Here is a 21742-nt window from a genome sequence, read left to right on the forward strand (position 1 = left end):
TTAATACCATTACTGAACTGCTGAAATGGATGCTAATATAGCTTGGAGTGCTAATGTCAAGTCCTGGTAATAAAAAAGACAGACTGCTGAATGAAATAATTTCAAGTAAAAAATAGAACAAAAGTGCTTTCTCTCTTGCTCTCCACTTTTATTGAATTGGGACTGACTGAGCCAATTGCTTTAGAAGTCTGTAAAACACAATTACTAGTGAGCGGACTGACCCCCCAGTGCCCCCTCAGTGACACAGCAGACTAAAAAGGCTGCAGAGTGAGAGCGGCTCCCCTCAGCTGGCCGTCAGACCCAAGAGGCTTGCTTTTGAAGGTCTGTTGTTCTCATTGCCCAAATCTGTCTCCTTTGACTGAAAAAAATCTTACTCCCCATCCATGTGCTGAAGTAACTTCATACATCACTTTCTAAGATGAACATGTCTATTCTGGCAATTAAGGATGATCTGTCTTTTGATATTTATGTGGGTGTTTACGTATCAACACACATATACATTATGTGGATGCATTTAGATGAGAATGTTAGCATCATTTTCGAATCGCTAGTGATAATTCAGATTGACATATGCAATAGCAAAATTGAGGCGCCACTTACGTACGTTCGGGTAGAAGCACTTGGCTCTTTTCTCCTGAGGTGAAGTCAAAATAATTAGAGCGAGCAAGAAAAAGAATTAAACTAGAAGTAGGTAACATTCTTCCCCCTAGTTAGTAAAAGAAGTCATAAACTCCATCAAGTACTAGAGTTAAGATCACTAACACTTCAGGCATAACAGCTTTTTACCAGGAATTTACAGCTCCTGTTTTAATTCAAGCAGCTAGCATTAGGACATAAAATCTAGGTATTTTTTTTTTTTAACATCTTTATTGGGGTATAATTGCTTTACAATGGTGTGTTAGTTTCTGCTTTATAACAAAGTGAATCAGTTGTACATATACATATGTTCCCATATCTCTTCCCTCTTGCGTCTCCCTCCCTCTAGGTATTTTTTAAGTGTACTTTTATGTTAAATAACTGAAGAAAAATTGTCCTTTCCTGAAAAGCATTCTTTTCTCCTCCTCCTCAGCTTGCTTCTCTCTCACACGTGCACGCACACACACATCTTGGCACTGAAGAATTAAAAGTTAATAAATCCCTTTTTTATGACATTGTAATTTTTTGGCAAGTGTAAACTTTTATATTCTGCCACATTCATTTATTTGAAGCTTGTGGGAGTCTTACGGCAAAAACATTAAATTATTTCTGAGAAGGCTTTTTTAAAAAAGAAATGCCTTCTAGCCCAACCTTCACTATGAAGTTTCAACAGAGAAAGAAAAGTCTGTGTTCGTCTTAGCACAAGAACAACAACAACAAAAATGATCACTCACAGCAAGAGAAAGCTGGCAGAAGCCTCTCACCGTAAGAGAGAGCCCATCTTCCCAGGACTGATACAAGCATATACTAATATACGTGTGAAGTCTTATAACCTGCTTCCAGGTAAGAAATGGCCTGTGTTTTTTAAAAAGAAAAGACTATCTAGAAAAACAAATATTTCAAATGAATAATGATGAGAAAGAATCACACCGAGAGAAAGTCTATCAGAGGATCGGGTAGACGGTGGTGGACCCAAGGGAGACGGAAATCAGGAAGATGACCCTTTCAAAATGGTGCTATCATGAAAATTACCACCTGTGCATTCGGTATGTGCATTCTGCTCTAAATGCTATTTTTGCCTGAATTTTCGAGTTTGCACTGGCGAGGGCAGTAGCTTGTTCCCTTTGAGGGAAGATAAGGATAAAGGGTATTATAGAAGCATTACGTTTGTGCAGAGGCAGTTACGTAGCCACGAGAGATTGAATGTTACTCCCATCAATAGAAATTTGTAAAAATTTCTTTGTATCATGGAGAGAAAGTCCTTTGCCTGCCATTAAGCTTTGTTGTCTATTTTGTAGGCAGTTTGGTGGAAGTGACTGGTGTAGTTCTTGGACTGGAGGAGTGAAAGGTCAGCAGAGGCTTAAATGAGCTTGTCTTACATCCAGCTGGGCCAGCAGGAGGTCATTAGGAAGACCCGAGGCTCACTGTAGGCTTGACAGAGTCTCTCCCCATGATACAAGGAGACTGTTTTGCTCATTGCTCTTCTCCCAGGATATAAAAAGAAGCCCAGAGACAGGAATGACATCGAAGTTTATCTTACTACCAAAGTTTCAGTTGAGGAGGGCACAACTAGCAATTATTCAGAAGGGGGATTTATTTTGTTTGTTTGCCTTTGATGGAAAGTAATGGAGAGAAGTACAAAAGACCTACTGATCTCCTGGCTGTATTGTGGAACCAAACAGAGTAACAGGGAAGAAGAAGAAAAAAAAAAAACTCTTCCTTTAAAAGTCAGAGGACCGGCACAACTTCACCTTTTAAAAGAATTCTGGAGAGCTGCAGTTTGAATGGCAAAAATATAGGAAAAAAAAGGCTGATGCCTTAACATGTTCTCTTCTTGTACTTGGAGAGGATTAACACGCTTTATTTGACAGCTAATTATATTAGGGCAAATATACTAATAGTCATCTTCAGTTGGTGCTAAGTGGCTCATTTCTTGGAGGTATTGCCTGGTGAAATCATGTGTATTTACTGAGAATCTCTCTTTAAAAAGTTCTCTAAGTTTCCAAACACAGAGAATGATGGAAAAAATGGATGTCGCTGCTGAGAAGGTGCTAACAGGAGGCAGGCAGCATGTTTTCGCATCTTCACCTCTGCTGTTAATGTATGCAGTGGCTCATCAGAGGTAGCGCATGTTAATTTATTCCTGCACACCTGTACAGGGCTGGAAGTCAGGTAATCAGACAAGCAAAAACTATACATCTCTGCTCTTTAGGTACAGCTACCCAGAGGCCTATAGAGGAACAAATTTAGTTCTGGAGACATCAGCAGGTTTTAATAAACCAAATGCAGATATCTTATTCCATACAAATCAAGGAGTTTACAGGTTTAAATCTGGACAGATTTAACTAGCCATCAAAGAGAAGGTTCACCCTTGTACCAATAGTTGCCTCATATTTATTTATAAATCACCCTGACCAAATATTATTTTGTTTTTGAATCTATTCATGGGGCTGAATCGCCTTTCCTACACCTTGAAGATCAACCATATATGCTGACCCTTCTGATAAAATTCAAGATAAACTGTGGCAATTAGTGGCCACTATTCTCAGAGGAAGAGAGGAACAAAGATGCAGACCATCTAGTTTCTGTGGACGACGTCTTCGTTATAGCTGCCAATGTAAAATCTATTTACGTCTGTTTTAGTGATCGGCATTAAATCGATTTTTATCATATTAGCAAATGATAAGGAATTTGGGGGAGGAGGACAGAAGGGTTTTTATTTTTCTGAATAAAAACCAAATGTAATTTATAAATGGGGTTGATCCATGGCCACTCGGCCCTCCTGGGGATCAAAAAACATGACAGAGGATGAGAAATGACCAAAGGAAGCCAGGCCCAGCCAATTCTATGACACTATCTTCAAGAAAATGTCCTGTATGAAGACTGTAGGTTCTAGGCCAGTTGGAATGTCTTCTTCCCAGGGAGTATTTTCATATGTTTACTTCAAAACCCAGGTCAGCTTTCCTGTTCCCTGAGAGAACAGCATCTTGGCAGAAAAATCAAGGGACGAACAAGAAAGAAGTAAGGGTGTTTAGAGACCGTCAGGTGTAACACTACACACTGTTATCAGTATGCACGTAAATACTTCAGCCATTGCCTTATAGTTCTATAGTTCTTTACAGGGAAAATAATTTACATTTTACTTCTAGAACCTGGAGTAAAAATTACCCTAACAACCACCTAGCGACCAGATGAACTGGAGTCTGGGTATATTAGCTTGCTCTTTGCCATTAGTGTGGAATGGTCCTCTTTGCTTTCTGATTTATTAAACTCACACTCATTCACAGCTGTACAGAAAAGGACACCTCTGACACTGCGCTTGGACTCCTCAGCCCTCACAAGCCTTGCTTGTGCCCCTCTCTCTCTCTCTCTCTCTCTCTCTCTCTCTCTCTCTCGTCTCCCTTTTTGTGACTTTACACAAAGAATAATCTTGCTTTTCAAAAAGCCTTCAATCGGATCTTATAAAAACCTAGAAAGACCATAAGCGAAGACTTGGAAATCTCTGCTACCTAGCCGTCAAATCTAAAACACAGCATTTAACATCTTTCTACCTCCATCCTACTAACAGCCTATCTGAGACCAAACACGCAACTCCCTCGTGTATAACCATCTTGGAAGAAGCGCAAGATCTGTTTCTCTCTCCTGTAAGGTGTTCTAAGCCCAAAGACAAGAAGGCTGCTTTCGTAGACAGTAGGAAGAGGGTCATTCTGTTAATTTTATCACAGGCATCCCGGAAACCCGGTAGCCTTGCACACTTCAGCCCCCACTCGGAATGCCTTCTAATGCTTTATTTGCACAAGGAAGATGTGGAGTGCAGGATGGATGAGTCGAGACTCTGGGGAGAGGAGAGAAATGGGTGAGGACACGGCAGGATTAAAGGCAAAGGGGGATTTCTGTTTGGGAAGGTATGTTGGCTCAGAGAAAGGTAAGAAAACTTATCCTAGCTTCATAGTGAATTGAAGAGGACAAAAGCAGGGACACGAAATTCCTGGGGTTCTTGTGACTGACACAGTACAAGTGAAGAGAAAGAGGAAGATAATATGTCTGAGGGGTAGATTCAAGACGTGAGGCAAGAGGCTTTGTGAATAAGGAGATTAAATTACAGGTCGTTATTAGTTGATGAAATGACAATAAAGGGCTGAAACAGGAGTACAATTATAGTGCAACTGTGTTTCCTGAGATGCACGAGGAGGGTGGTACCCCAGTGGCATCACTGTTTTTGCTTATTCGGTGGTAGTTTCAGTCGCATCATATATTAACTCAAGTAATAGACTCAACAAGGATGAACACTCTTCTTAAAAAAAAAAAAAAAGTCAAAGTATCAAGAGTTTTTGTTACGTTTTTACCCTGAGGGCAAAAGATTTGCGGATTCTTGAAAAGCAAAATTTCACGTGAGAATCAAGACTTTCTTGTACAGTTTTTTTTCAATTTGCTTTTTATCATGTGTGACAAAACTCCAGAATTAAAAAGATTAGGCATGACGTGCTATTTTACCCATATGAAATGTAATCACCTGTCTTCTGAGGTTTGCAATCTCTTCTGTGACTGAACATACATGGGAGAATATCTGTATTATGCTTCTTACCTAGAATATCCTATATCCTAGTTATCCTAGGCACTGGTCTAAACTTCTGTATGGCTGGTCACTCATGAAATTCTCAATCCTTAAAATAAAATTAGAGATTGAAATATTCTTCTGCTATCACTCAATCACTAAATGTTTTTCCTCAGACAAACCACCCTCCCCACAGTACCTCCTTATACATTAGGACATAAAAACACAAGCGCTTGCGTTTTCTAGTGGCTTGACATAAATGAAAGCACCAAGCTTCGGGTGTTGTAGCCTTTGGTCCCAGAGCCATTTATTCCAGTGTCATGACTTGCAGTATTTTCAGCAAACCAACTAAAACTGTGATAGGAATTCATGCAAATAAGCTTAAATTTTGGCTTGTCTTCAAACACTCCATTTCCATAAATATTTTATGCAGGTTTTCATGAGTCTTTTATTTTTGTTAAAAAAAAAAATCCAATGCATTAACCTCATTATCACAAGTGCACTATTTCAAACATAAAAGAATGAATATTGCTCACAAACTTGGGGGTGGGGTGGGTATAGTATTATATTTTATTATTCAAAGTCTAGCTATCTTATCTGCCATATTCTGGGGTTGTCGATGATAACCTGGAACTGAAAAGAACTTTGTGACCATAAAACGTTTTTACAGAACAAGGTAAATGGGGGAGGGGGGATTTTTAAGAAGAGAGATTTCTCTTCAAATCATGTTTTGAGTTGTACAAAGAAAGCCACTTAGTTTTTTCTCAGAGATTTTGCTTTTCATACATTGGGCCGCTTATAGTTTAGTACAAAGGAAAATATATTTTAACGTTCGTTTTTAAAAAGATTGAACTTTTAAAAAAAGCTGAGCATTCTAGTGACAGATCACTACTTTTCAGTGTACTTCTATTATATGTGACTTTGTCAGAGACCTCTGCCCAACTGATAAACACTAGAATTTGGGTGCTGGCTCTTTGGAAACTTCCTAATTCATTTTGTTTCTTCTAGATATATTGATTTTTACCATGTAAAAACATTTTCTCCAAAAATATTTTTAAAAGGCACTGGAAAACCAAAAACCACATCCAATATGATGGGATGAACTAACTGCGTGACTCTCGTTGAGCTAGTGTATCATGTAAATGATCTGTTCATAGGCTTATCTCCGCAAGGGTAGGACAACTGTGTTACCCCACCACTGACCACCTTGACACATTCCATTTCTATCACATTTTCTTTAAGATGATTGAAAAAGACCACTGTAGGTTTAGGACCAGCTGCTTCTGTTTAAGCCCAACTGTTTCAGAGCTGCAGCTACATAGCTAAGGTGTGATGTCATCTGAAGGCTGGACATAATATATTCTAACTGATCCTCAAAGTATATGCATGCCTCCCCTTCTGTGCATAATTCCCACGACAGATTATATTTTAGAGATGTGCTCCAAGACATTGTTAAAAAGCTAAAGTAACCCCCATCACCATACCACTTCCCCGTATCAACAATTACTTTGGTCCCGTTTTCTTCTGATATTTGTATGACTCTTAAAGAATTCAAGGACATACTAAATACTCATGTAAGAACGATAACATTTCTGGTTATACCTACGGAGATGCAGGCTGTCTCGATGTCCTGGACCTATGGTTCTTTCCATCCGTAAATTTCTGTTTCTATATTGGATAAATATGTGTGTATGAAGATAATATATTGATTTAATTAAAAAGCCACATGGCAAAGCAGAAATATATATAACAGAAGCTGCGGCTTCTAAGTGAAGGTTCACGGGGAAGCAGGGAACTGTGTACATAGTTAACTTATTCACACCTAGATGCATGGAAACACATACACACATACACAGAGCACAGAGAAAAATGGCGTGCATTACTGGGTAAGATGGCACATGACTCTGCATGCGTAATCACAACAAGCACCAACTGCAACAATCCTTCACGAGCACGGCAGCTTGGGGGTCACGTGATCACTGTGGACAATCTTTACAGTGCGTCAAAAAACATCTAAGCTGGATTTTTTTTTAATGTTTCAAGTCCACCATGACCAGCACCCTCCACCCCCAGCAGGAGCAGCCAATGGAGATTTACTGACCTGTCTCTGCTCCGGCGAGAGGGGAAGGCGGCATTGCAGCCAGCCACCGTGCAGACGTGCATCTCTTTCAAGTGAACGTTCCTGTAGTGGAGCTTCACGCTGTAGGAGCTCTTGAAACTCTTCTTGCACACATAACAGATTTTGGGGTCTGGGCTAGAACACAGATCACCTTCCGGGGAGAACTTTTGAGGGCTGCCGTAATTCAGAGATGATGTAAAACTCTCGTGCAGGGCTGCCATGCTGGCACCCCCGCCGTTGTACAGTCCGTACTGGCTCATGTAAAACATGTCGTAAGTGGGATCTGTAAACTCTTCCTTCACCTTGATGACGTCCTGGTGAGAGGGCTCACTGTGGTTCTCGTCCGGCCTCTCACTGTTCACCAGGACTTTCTCGCTCACCTCGCCGTGCATGTGCTCATCCCCTTCCATGGATTCCTCACCCAGTTTGGGCTCCGAAGACTCAGACTCGTTCTCGTAGTCCCGCTCAGGTTCTTGGTCCTCGGAAGTCATGCTGTCGGCCCTTCGTATTTCAGTCCTTGAAATGCACCGGGTCCTGCTATGCTTAGAAAAGTCCTTCACAGACATGCCTGGACTCATTTCCTCCTGCGAGTGGCAGTGATTGTCATGGCTCCCGTCGTTGACCACAGCTCCGCCATCATTGGGGTCGTCGTCTTCATCGTCAAACTCATCGGCAGTATCAATAATTTCCTTCTCGATCTTCACAGGCATGCTGGACTTCCTGGGCTTCTTCTTGGGCGCCAGGTCGGCACTGGGCTCATGAGTGGCCATCATCACTACTGGCGCTGCTGGCTCAGAGGGTAATGGGGGGAGCTGCTCTACGGTACCACTGGTTGGAATGATGGGACTGGTCGGGAGGGAGGTTGGAGGACTCACCATTTCCCCCGGAGTGAGTAAACTTCTATAAAACGGAGGAACTGGTTGGACAGTCTTTAGCCCAGAAAACACCAGCTGGCTAGGGAGAGGATTCTGTAAGACGGGGTCTAGTGGGGGAGTGGTAAAACCCATTGGGGGCCGGCCAGGGCTTGTGAGTGTGAGATTTGATTTTGTACTTGCTATGACGGGGGTGGCAGCCCCTGATGTGGCCCGAATTAAATCTTTGTCTCGGTTATTCCTTAGCATAGGCATGTGAAGGCGAGGGTTAGGGTTCGCACTGTGACGGTTACGGCTTCGGAGGGAGCTAAAGACCATGTTGCAACCTTCGATGGTGCACCGATGTTTGATCTTCAGGTGAACAGCGTTATAATGGATTTTGAGAGTACCTTTGTCATAGAACGTCTTCCCACACGCGTTACAGAACACTCTTCCTTTCCTAGACGCTGACCCCATCCTTCTCATCCGGTGGATCCGGAATGAGCTTTTTGGGTGTTCGGTTTTGGACAGATCACTGACCGGGGCGGAATTCTGAATGGGGGACACGCAGGCTGGCTCAGTTTTGGGCTCCACATTAGTAATGCTGGTCAGGGCGTTTCTATTGGGCGTCTGGTCGTTCTTGTAGGGTGTGGGAGACACTTCAGATTCACTGCTCTCGTTATATTCATTCTGGGTTGAAAGGCTGGGTTCCCGCAGCCTCAGTCCTGGTTGCTCTAACAGCAACCCATTCGGAGGCAATCCTAGCAGCGGGGCTGAGACCGGGTTTATGTACTGGAATGGCAGCAGGAAGGCGAGGCTGTTGGGGATGTTTTCAAAGTGATGAATGCTGGAAGGGTTGCTGTTCTCTAGATGGGCAAGGAGGCTGGGACTCCTGGTGCGATTATTACTCTCAATGAAAGTTCTGATGTCTGAGTCTGTCTTTGAAGACGGTACAGCTACGGCCTGCCCCTCTTTCTCCTGAATGGCCATCAGCTCCACAATGGATTTGGTTTCTCCGAACCGCAGAAACTGCTGAAGGGTGATGATTTCCTCTTCTCGAGACATGATGGCCCAGCGGTCCAGCACCTTGCCGGCAGCATCCTGGAGGCCACATCAAAGAAATGACAAAGACAAACACAAAAACTTATTGACTGTGCATGACTATTCAGTGCAACCGAAGGTGCTCTGTCTGCTCATGGAACATCGAGAGCAGAAAACAACATGCAAGCACGGTTAATACAAGTCGATCCACAAAGCATACTTTTCTGCCATGCCAATGTAGTCATTAGAGTCACAATTAGAGAAACAGATTGAGTTGAATAACGTCAAAGCAAACAAAACGTAGACCACTGGGGCTCTGTGATCTAAAATGCCTACACTACTGCTACTTGAACAACAATGGCCTATAGACTATGCAAGTATTTAGCATATATTAGTACAAGATGTGAACTCTTGCTGTGCAACCCAGTGTATGCCCAAAAAAAAAAAAAAGGTACCTTAATCCTTATCAAACAGTGACACCATAGGAAGGAATTGAGTACATTTTTCACATTTTATTTCTCGAGCACAGCACTGGATTCAATGATGTAAATTCCTTTAAATAGGAGCTATTATGTGAATTTCTGAATCAAAAGGATGAACAAAGTAGCATTACCCCCCATACCCCCATTGCTATGCTGTATTTCCCCCCCTTTTTAATGGCTATATTTTCGTGTCATTTACCAGTAGCCTATTTCATAAGGTAGAGTAGGAAAAACAGTAATTGCACTTTTCTGAAAATTGATTGTAATCCTATGATTCAAAGTTTGAGTTAGACTTAGCGTATTTGACTTTTTATGATCTTGTTATAAATGACAGCTATACATATCTAGAAAGTAAACATGTGATGGATTTAGATCGAATAAATGTGTAAAAATGTTGTCTCTCAACATTCTCCTCTGATAGCAGAGGGGAGTCCACAGAGAATACACATCAGTAATCACCAGACTATGTGTTGTTAAATATACATTAAAAAGCATTTCACACTTTCATTTTTGCTAGTAACTATGAGATACGCCTGGAGGTCGGGCTTAAAAATCCTGCAGTATAATGTCAGGCAATCCATTTCAGTATGGATTGAGAAAAATCTATTCAAACACTTAAATAATGACTCCGTCATCTTCTAGGGCACAGCTTCTTCCCACCAGTACACGATACTCGGCAACCCTCTGTGAACAGCACTTGCTCCAACCCTTGACTGTCACTTTACAGAAGCATAAAATCATCTTAAACAACAAGACAAGAGCCTTATTAATTACAAAGAGGAAAATCATAACATTATAATGGAGAAACCTAGCAGACGTCACCCTAACCAAGTTGGCCAAGAAACATTACCCGGTGATAAGGAACATCACGGACCTTGTGTGAGATAGATACATATGTGTATATATTTATACTGAGAAGGGCACACTGCTGCTTCCGTGGCATGCTTGCCCCAAAATTTATACCTCAATCTAATTATGAGAAAACATCAGATAAACCAAAAACTAAAAGGCATCCTGCAAAACAGTCGCAAGTATTCGTCAACGTGTAAATGTCGGGAAAGATTTTTAAAAACTCAAAGACCTAAGATTGGTTATGGATTGGAGGAGACTAAGAAGACAGGACAAACAAATGCGAGATTCTAGGGATCCTAGACCAGAAAAAGAACACTAGTGGGAAAACTGGTAAATTTGCAATAAAGTCTCTAGATTAGTTAACAGCATGGTATCAATCCTAATTTCTTGGTTTCAACAACCGTACTATGCTCATGTAAGATGTTACGTTAGGGAAACAGGATAAAGGGAACCGTACTATTTTTGCAATGGAGAATTCTCTCTTGTAGACCGTTCTACTCAGCCTTGCAACATGAAATTCTCTCTGGACCACAATCGTATGGTCTGAATCATGACACCTAAAATTTGATAAAAAGGCAATACTTGTCATTTATTTAAATTACTTAAAAAAGAAGCTCTAATAGTTACATGGTATTCCGTATAAGGCTCATTGCTAGCATTCTATCATTTTATATGTGTGTGGGTGTCCAGTCCTACATAAAGTCAAATACAGATGTCCCTCCCTCATCTTGCAGGAGAAATTAGCCTTCAGATCAAACACTCTCAGACAGCTGTCTGTTCACATTAGTCGTACAAATGATGTGTATACACGGTGACCCTGGATGATCCTGGAGTCGGGCAGTAGCCATTTTTTAAAAAGTTATCGCTCACAGCAATGGGTCTCCCTTCCATTCTTTTTTTGGGGCAGGGAAGTAAAGGAGAGTGTTGGTGTTGTAAATAAGCAGAGAAATACATTGTGATTTTGCAGAGATTATCTCATTTGAGCGTTGTAATAGCTTCCAGAGCTCAGCATATGTGTAACAGATGAGACACCGGAGGTGAGATGGCTTAAGGTTGCGAAGATGCTAACTGGGGCCCAGGACTTGAACCCAGAAATTCTGACTCCAAGTTTGCTGAGGTAAGTGACTGTCATCCATGAGGCCATTTTGCAGGTGGGCACACTGAGTCTGTGATGACAAGGAGCAGGGCCTCTCCTGAACAAGGCTGGTCTCCAGAGCGCTGTAATGTCCTCTTCTACACTATTTTTCTTTTACCATCAAATCCGTTTTCTTGATTGTCCTTTTATGGAGGCTTTCACTATGGAAACCCAATCTGAGCAAGGTACAGCCATTTCTTCCTCAGGTTCTTCCCAGGTAGGCTGCACCGAAATCTGCATATCGATAATGTACTTACAGAGCTGGCAGCCTCCGGTATTAAAACAGGCCTTAGAAACCATAGCAACTGATTAAACCCACCTGAGGCATCTCCTTTCAATCACCCTCCTGTCTTCCCTCCCCTAACGGTACACAGCAGTCCCATATGGTTTCTCTTTTCTCCTGGCCTGCCACAAGGCCTGCTATTTCTAAATCTACTGCCTTTCAGACTCTTTTTTAGGCCTGAGTGGCTGTCTCCACTAAAAAGGAGACTGTTATGTTAAAGCACTTACTTCTGGTGGAAGAGGTCCAGGCTACTTCGCTGGTAGCCTGAATGATAAAAGAGAAGCTTCATTTATCGTGGTAACAGAAGCATCCATTTATATTTACACAGAAGGACAACACAGTCTCTTTGTAAACAAATGTGCTTGGGGACGGGACAAATATCTACACTGCATGCTCCCAACTGGAGTCCTCCTGACAGGGTAACCTCTGGATCCAGGCAATGTGAGATGCCACCAAAGTTCTTTCCAAAGAAGCCATCATTCACCAAGATGCTCTAAGACCATCACGTTCACAAATAGAGAAACTGCAGCAAGAAACAAAGTTGACTTTCTCATGCAACAGAATGGGTCTAAAAGCTCAACGCTAGAAATGAACATCACTTTTAGCATATCCTCGGATTAAACTGGTTGAAGGGAGTTAGAAATCATCAAAGGGAAAAAAGAGAGGCCAAGGTTCTTTTTTTCCTGAAGATCTTTGTGACAGAAATAAGCACGATGTGGTGCAGTGATTCTCAAACAGTGGCTTAAGACTCCTCTGTTAAGACAAGACTTTCCATGAGTGGTCCACATGCTATTCAAAAAGGGCTAGTCTGAGGGCTAGTATTTTCCTAAAACCAGTCTGCAGGTAATTGAGAGCAACCATTTGGAAACCTTCGGGACAATGGGACACTGCTGTAACAACTGAAGGCATGATCACTTCTTTTCAAAGTAATTTTATTTTATTTTATTGAACTTAAGTGTTGGCTTAAGAGTGATTGGGGGGGAAACTGGTCCTTCCTCACAGATAGCTTGAGAAGTAGAGATCTATAATCTAGGCCCCCTTATCATGTCAAATACACTTTACCAGAGTAATTAAGAGCCATAAAAAGAATTAGGTATTATCACAGAATAAATATTAATAAAACAGAAATTCAGTCTGTTAGGCCACTAGGAACATCCTGACTACTGACCAACTCACACTGGGATGCTGGTCTCGTGCATGAATGATAATCACATCAGAGTGCGTAACTAGATTCTTGTCCTTCCCATTCGATTCTGTAGTTGGTGAGTCAGTTACTTTAGGCTTCCCCATTTGTAACCAGCGTTCAGTGACCTTGAACCTCTGCATTGGGGGTTATTATTTATGAAACGAGGATAATAAGATTTACCCTGTTAAGTGAAATGCAAGGTATTAGGATAAGTATTGATTTCCTATGACACTAACTGGCTATCCTAGTAATTAAAAGATGAGTAACACCAAATAATCGAGACTTGGAAACCAGTTTTACTGGGTTCAGAAAAAGTATACAACACTTAAAATATTTACATCTAAGCATTTTAAATGAAAAGACTTCCTTTTATTATTCACTGGACTGGTGATCATATCACTCAGTAGAAATCTGGCACCCAGTTCTGCATGGCTCCAGAGTGATTTTCTAAAATCTTTCTTGCAGTAGGATCAACGATCATGGTTTCAGTGGTTTCATTTGAGCCCTTTCTTCACATCAAAGCACCTTATAGGATGCATAGTTTTAAAACCAAAGTCAAATAAGACTGTTTGGTTTTTCTTATTTGAGGGAAAGGGAGAGTAGAAAAGGAAAGATGTAAAGAGACTGAAGAGAGACCAGATAAGAGGCTTTGGGATCATTAGACTGTCAGGTGACCTCAAGCCCAGAGAATCCCCAGCCCAAGAAGGAACCCATCTGTGTTCACAGCAGGCCACTGGCATGCCAGAGCACGGAGGGAAACACTGCCTTTCTTTCCATGCGTGGAAATGAGAGAGGAACACTGAACGTAGCAGAGATCTAGGGCTTCTTTGCTCTAGCAATATTCTAATTATTAAGAAATCGGCCAATAGTTTAAGTCTCAAAGACAGGTGCAGAATAGTTTAATTTTCTACTCTATTTAACGAACTTCTCGTCAGTCAAATTTAAGGCACAATTTAAAGAAAAAATCCAAAAACGATTCGCTAAAAACTAAAAACATTTCCCCTTTGATCTAATTTTAAAGCTTTTAATGAAATGTGGACCACCTAAAACAAAATCAGAGGTTTATGAGATGTAGTTTTTGATTTCATGTCTACATTTGCAGTGTACTATCTTAAGGAATTATTCCACCCTAACCATACTGGCAACTTATTTTCATGACCAGTTTCCCATTGGAATTTTCTATCCTTTCTCCTTCAGGATGAATTCAGATATCAAGGCAAGAGACATGTGGTTGAGTAGAAGGTAGAGAAATGACCAAATTTCAAGCCTATCCAGCTTGGCACTCGTATCAGGTAAAACTGAGCTGTAATTGCTGAGTTAAAAACTGATGAAACCATGCTATGCAAAACTTGAAACACAAATGTTGCCAGGCTTTCTAGACGTTTAAGTCTTAAGGGTCAACGAATCGTGGGAGATCTACACAAAGGAATACTAACTACTGGGCAATAACGAGGAATAAACTATTGATAGAAGGCATAACCTTAAGAATGAAAGAAGTCAGATCTAAAAGGCTACAGACACTACCAAGCCAGTCAGAGGAATCATTTTGGAAAAGTAAGACTATAAGAACAGAAAGGAGATAAGTAGTTGCCAGGGGCTGAGGGTGGCAGAAAGGGATTGACTGCAGAAGAACAGAAAGGAACTTTGGGGAGCGACGGTAACGTTCTACATCATGACTGTGCTGACACATAGATGACTGTATCGATTGTACATGTAAAACTGGTAGATTTTTTTGCATGGAAAGTATACCTCAATGAAGTTGACTGAAAACATTAAACCATGAAAAGTGCATGAAATCTCACGACTCAACATTCACAACTTTCCCTATTTATACATGTATAGAGAGCATCTTCTTTCCTGCATTCTGTTGTGACCAGAAAAACAAAGACACATGCCTTCCCCCCATTCTCTCCTATCCGTAGGGGGTACACAACAGTCCACTAACGTGAGGAGTAAACATGAGAATTTCTATTTAGTTTTTAACCTAGAAAGACAATTTTTTGCTAATGTTACTAATTTAGAAACAGCTTTACATGTATTGGGGCGCAAGCTCAGGCATTTTTACGAAAGGGGTGCGCAGTCATAAAAATCAGAGGTTGCTTCTCTACGGAGCTAATATTGACATGTGGCAGGCAGGTATCATGCACACACGTCTTGTCAAACACTTTGGAAGAAGCTGATGAAGGGCAGTCAGTCAGTTAATTCACCATAGCTCACCTTCACCTGTGCCTTTGTGCTGGCCTCTTGGTTGGGTGGATATGTGTCAAGGAAGTGACCCAGAAATTAGGAAATATAACATTTAACTGCTGGGTCACTTCAGGAGCAAGTGATGGGCTCAGACTGTTATCTCAGACGTCATGAACAGGGGCACTCCCTCAGCTTCCTACGGGGGGCTGTAAATGGAGAGCTCACGGATACCACCTGAGAGTTGGACAGGGTTGGCTACGATGACCGAAAGCACTACCTACAGTTTTAAAGAAAAAAGCTTATAGAGGTCATAAAACTTTCAGTCCTCGTCTCTCCCGTTCCCCCACTAGTGACCTGTTTTGGAACTCACGTGGGTCCATATGTAACAAGCAGCTATTTCAATTTTAAATTGTCTTTCTAAAGTCAAGTTACTTTTAAACCTCTTCTCTTCAGCCAAACAGTTTAACTGGTCTGGGTGCTCTCCACGCACATCAGAGCTATTTTTTCCCATTTTTTGTTAGATCATATTTATTTCTCTAATTTATATGACTTGGCAATCATGTGTGTGTGTAAGCAGGCGAGAAGGAGAGATGAATAAAAATGGTAAAACAAAAAAATTCTTATTGAAGATAATAGATTCTGGGAAGCACTTAGGGAAATTTTTAAAGCAATATTGTGATAATTTCTGAGAAACACTTGAAATTATGTGGGAAAACAACTTGGCATGCTTATTTGTTTTAGCAAATTTACATTTAAACACATATTTCCGGGAGGGCACTGACTGAGAAAGATACACCACTAGCGTATACAATATACACTGGAGCAGTTTGCTTGTGTAAGTAAACAAAATTACACTCTTCTTTATTCACACAGTTCTTTTATGTGATGGTGCTTTCCCAGTGTTTCAGGCTAATGTTTCCAGGCCAGCTGAAACAACTATAATATCTGTAGGCAGAGTGAAGCATACTCATTTATACCATGATTGCACCAAATGGTTCAAATTAGACTTGATAAAAAAAAAATCAACATTTGTTTTGGGTAATGAAAACCCTACTCAATTTCCATGATTTGGAAATTTGTGTTTTGCACAATTTCTGAAGAGCATCACTTTACCTTCAAAATACAATGTTGACCAGTCCATTCCGGCTTCCTCTGCCAATCCTCTTGCTTTCTCTAGGACAGAGGTGTCCCATGAGAAAGAATCAACGGAGTGTGGCACAGACAGAAAGGAAAACTTCCAAAGAAAAATCAAGACTGGACTTTGTTAACATGTATGCACATTTATCCCTTTTGGAAAACAAGTATGCTTCCCTCATGAACCCAAGCCCATCGTTGTCATGAAATGAGTGTGTGGACATCAGAGCTACGTATATATTGGCTGGCTGTGATTACAAAAGCTGGTGCTGAATTCAGTACGCCCAGATTATAAAGAACTTGCTTGAAATACCTTTCCAATTCCTCTTTTTTTTCCCCCAAGGAGAAAGGAACGCTATAGGAATATCCACCACTGGTTAAAATGACAGAGCTCGCAGAAACTTCTTCTTTGCATTAAAGAAGTTTCTGTCGAGATGAGAATCTTACTAGTCCTTGCTAACACTGAGGTGTCCTCTCTATAAATACTGTTTGCACATAGGGATCAACTAAAAGTTACTTATCACGTACATGTACGTGTACACAAACATGCACCTGCACAAAAAGACGACCGTCCGGGGGTCACTGCACGAAACATTATAAATCAGTCTTATTATAAGATTAAAAATGCTCCACAGTGAAGAACAGTAGTATACTAAGGTAAGGCATATCAAATTACTTGCACAAAAAAAGTGCGAAGTTAAGGAATGCTTCTTGGATGACACTGGAAGTTTGAAGGGAATGGCCCTTGACTGCAGTTGGGAGCGGAAGGAAAAAGCAACATGGTAATTTTATGTGATTTTGAGGTATGGCTTTGATAGATTTTTCAGTATATAAATTTCTATCATTTCTTTTTTTGATCCATATTTGAATCTATTTTTTTAGTGAAGATATATTTTAGAGGAAGAAAATTATTGATAAGTTGAACAATACAACCTCCCCAGATGATCACCTCTAACCAAGATAACATCAAAATGCCAGGGCACTAGTTTTAAATAGTTCTTGTGATTTTTAAAACATATTGTTTGACTTTTGATAAAGAATTCACTTTGTTATAGAATGTTCTTGACTATGGACCAGATAAGAATATATATAATTAATTCAGAGAGGACTATCACTTCTCCCCTCAGTAATGGTCTGTACAGCATTTTTATTTTAAAAACTGTGATTATGATAGATCACGCCGGGGTTACAACACATTTAATCATAGAAACTCCAGCTAAGCTCTAGTAAAGGCCTGTCAGGATTTCTTCTCTGTACCCAGGAATTTTAGCTTGTCTAGCTTAAAACCCGCTCTATGTATTTCCTCTATGGGTATTCGTTTGCAAATAAATAAAGCAGTTCCCTTGCTTTGCCATCTAAAAGATTTTCAGAGGAGTAAATTACTTTCTTCAATGCATTTCAACAATTGCATTTCAAAGATTCCAAGGTATTTTTCAAATGACCTAGCTCCATTGTAAACCAAACCTGAGAAACTTTTAAAGACACCATACATTTTAATATTTAATAACAGGGACTTCCCTGGTGGTGCAGTGGGTGAGACTCCGAGCTCCCAATGCAGGGGGCCGGGGTTCGATCCCTAGTCGGGGAACTAGATCTGCACGCCGCAACTAAGAGTCCACACGCTGCAACGAAAGATCCCACGTGTCGCAACTAAGACCAGGTGCAGCCATAAATTATTTAGTTATTTTAAAAATTTGATAACACTATCTTAGGAATCATGTAAGTTTCAAAACAGAAAATCTTAAATCCAGCTGATCTTCATTCCTAGCATATCAACCTCTTAATATAAAATTACCTGTGAGCCTCTAAGCACAGGATAGCTAACCCTATCCTAATGGGCTAAAACAGAATTTGTATCTTCAAGTTCCAAATTTTGATTATGCTTAATATAACTTACTCATAGTCAACCTTAGAGGAAAATAAAGAACATAAGTGAATGACACCTGAATTCTAGTCTTCCTTTGTCAATGACCAGCTGTATGACTGGTTTCGGTTTTCTCACGGTATAGATGAGAGAAATTAAACTTTACTAAACTTTCTAAGCCTCCCTAAACCCAAATTCCCTTATTTGACTATTTATTCCTAGAATCTGGACATACAAGACATTTCAGTTAAAATGTTTCAAACCCTAAACTAAAATTTTCCCTTTTAACCCACTTGTGTACGTACAACTTATTTTCAGAATACTTGTGTGTATGACTGAAAATATGCCCTCATCCGATTATTGTATTGTTCTATTAATATACTCTGGATGCTCCCTTTGATGCTTCTTATCGGCGATGTGATCAGAGGTACTAATTCTTCTGGATTAATGTTTACTCCTGGTCAATTTAATGATCAGTTCAAGTGAAAACTTCACTTGAAAACTGGGGAAACTGCTCAAGAAGTTCCTTCGAGGCCTTGGGAAGCGCCCCCCTCCCCCAAATCATCCCATCAATAGGGTTTGTGAAAAGTCTGTAAAACTTGAGGCTCCACCATTCCAAAATAAATGTTATACCTCCATAAAGCTATATAAGTAAACATCTGTAGATTTCCAGCGATCTCTGCAGTTCCAAGAAACAGCAGTATTTGTATATAAGACCCACCCCCTCAATTAAACCTTTTAAATACACACAGGTTATTTTGGAGATGATCACCATTGAGATGCTAGGGGGTAAATCATTCTATGGTTCAGGACAACAAAGGAACAGTTTGAAATCCTCACAGAAAACACTAGAAACGGGAGGAAGGAGAAGGATGGGCCCTGCAAGTGGTCTTGTTTTCTTCTCCCCTCAGACATACAGATAAAACCTGAGTCCTTGGACAGCTATAAATCTGCTTACTTTGCAATAAACAACCAGAGCTCACCAGAGCTCACCAGAGCCCTTGCTAGCATTTTTGCTTTGAGCTCTACATCTTCTAGTTTACCTTTCTTCCCACAACCGACGTTCTGCCACTGAGTTTGCAGAAAGCTTCTGTCTATCTAGGCGTCTGTGCTGGGGCTTTACGTATCGAAACACGAGCTGCCAGAGACCCTGGCATTTCCTGATGGGCTTTCCTATAATGTCTGATAAACAGCAAAAACGGGTGCAATTTTTTTTTTTTTTTTTTTTTTCACGACGAAGGTGATTTTCAACATTAGGTAAGGGCCACAACCTTGGAATGGATTCAAGGCCACAACCTTCAGTCTCGGTCTGAAGTCTGTCTGTGCAACCGAGATCCTCAATCCTGGTACGTCATCCCAGCTTCCAAAGCTTGAACGGCCGATTCTGGCTCACGTATTATACTTTGAATCACCCCACAACTGAAACTGACTGAACCACCCTGAGGAACTTTAACGTATTCATTAGGATGTGAGGGAGCAGGGGCAGAAAGGAACTGAACACTCACTGAGCAGCATCCGATAAAACACACACAGGACGGGGTGTGTGATTGAACAGAGAGAGAGAGATTGAGATTTAACTTTGCTCTTCTCTGGGTATAAGAATGGCAGTAGAACACAAAGATTAATTTCGTGCTTTAGCATTCATCAGGGACCAACACATTATTACTTGTAACACATACACAAGGCTGTTGATGGATATCCTTTCCTTTGATGGCTCCGATTAAATGTGTTCCTATAAGAGGCACCGTCACACGTGTGTGTGTAATTATAAATCTATGTACGCGTCATCAGTTTGAGTTTCTATGTATTTCTAAGCAGCTATCGGTGTAGCTATTATACGTTTTATTTGGTCGCGAAATAGAGGTGATTTGGGGGTTGGTGGCTGACTGAAGACACAGAGATCAAAAACGGAAAAAGCAGAGTAAATAATCAACATATGTTACTATAACGCCAAACTCAGAAATCCAAAATAGAGGAGGGGGAAGCGTGCATTACGGAGCACAAGGTAATAACCGCGCCTGTACGCCTTAATACCCTCTTGTCCCAGCAGTCCTGACTTTCGAAGCAGCCCACTTCTCGACATTAACGGTAGTCATTTGGAGAGCAGCAAACGTGCCATTAGAAGCACTTTTACAAGTGTATATTCATCCACCAATTAGCTTAATGTGGACGCTTTCTGCATATTTTCTATCCAGGCTTGCACAAATCTTATTAATATTTCCCCCTAGCGCTTTGACAGATTACCTTGTCATTACGCATCCTGGAGCCTTTTAAACAATATGGGTAAACTACTGTTTGTGAGGTTAATGACAATTATCCCCTAATTACTGCATAAGTCACTCAGTCCACTTTATCTCATAGGCAGGGTTCTGCTCTGTGTATCTGCCATTGTGTCACCGTAAATGAATCTTGTATTGCTATGTTTATCTGCCATTGCCTTGTAAATTATACTGACAGAAGAATGAACAAATTACTGCATGTCATCACTTAAATACTGCTTCTGAAATTTAAAAAAAAAAAAGGCAGCTTTGGCACAGTGCTTGAACTGTGATTTTAGCAGATCACAATTAGTAAAAACGTATTTAATGTTTTCTGTTATATTTCAAGGCAGAGAGCTTGGAATTTATAGTGAAGTCACAACAATGGCACTGGTGTGGAGGGGAGGTGAGTGGAAGGTGAAGAGCAGTGGAGGCCAAAGAAAAAAAGGGTGAGAACAGAAATAGAAAGGCCAGCCCAACCTCCTGAATACATTTCTTATCATGTCATCATCATATCATTCCTATGTCACTCTTGAAGTATTTTCCAAGAGTCTTCAATTGCAAATCAAATTTCATGGGTTTGGGATAAGCCACACCCTTCAGCTAGAATAATTCTTTTTGAGGGGGGCGGGTTTACTTATAGCCAGTCCAGACATAAAACACAGCAACTGTGTAATTGAGAAGAGATAATATAATAAAGGCCACAGGCTCAGCCTATTTCATTGATACATTTTTAAACATTATTAAACAGGTTCACAAACACTGTTTCCAAAGTTGCATTGGAAATTGTTTAACTGTGTTTACATCAATGAAATTAGTTTAGTCCACTGCTGCATCAGGGTAACTACATCTGCTCTGATACAATTTACAGGGAAAATAGGATAATCTGAACATCTTTAAATTTAAAAAAGTAAGACAGATTTGAGTCCACTGCGAAGAATCTGGAAGAATTTGTTTTTAACCAGAAATCTGTGATTCTACAGACTATCAGGTGAACAAATGTTTGCAATGAGAACAGGCAGAAACATCTGGCTTCCTGAGATGACTGCCATTTCATGAGCATCTTAAAACATTGTGAAATGAGAAACATTCAAAACGCCTCCATTTAAATGACACCAAGGTGGCTGACAACTGGCAAGCATAAGGAACGGGGCCGCAC

At 40.6% G+C, this 21742-nt stretch overlaps 1 protein-coding gene across 1 annotated transcript in view; it reads right to left on the reverse strand.

Moving 5' to 3' along the window:
• The window catches only part of BNC2 (basonuclin zinc finger protein 2), a 418491-nt gene that overhangs the window by 9189 nt on the left and 387560 nt on the right, over nucleotides 1-21742 (reverse strand). The window contains exon 6 of the mRNA XM_030840635.2: nucleotides 7293-9262. Within this exon, the coding sequence (XP_030696495.1) occupies nucleotides 7293-9262 (1970 nt within the window). The remainder of the gene's footprint in view (nucleotides 1-7292; nucleotides 9263-21742) is intronic.

This window comes from Globicephala melas, chromosome 6 (assembly GCF_963455315.2).
Source record: "Globicephala melas chromosome 6, mGloMel1.2, whole genome shotgun sequence".
NCBI lineage: Eukaryota > Metazoa > Chordata > Mammalia > Artiodactyla > Delphinidae > Globicephala > Globicephala melas.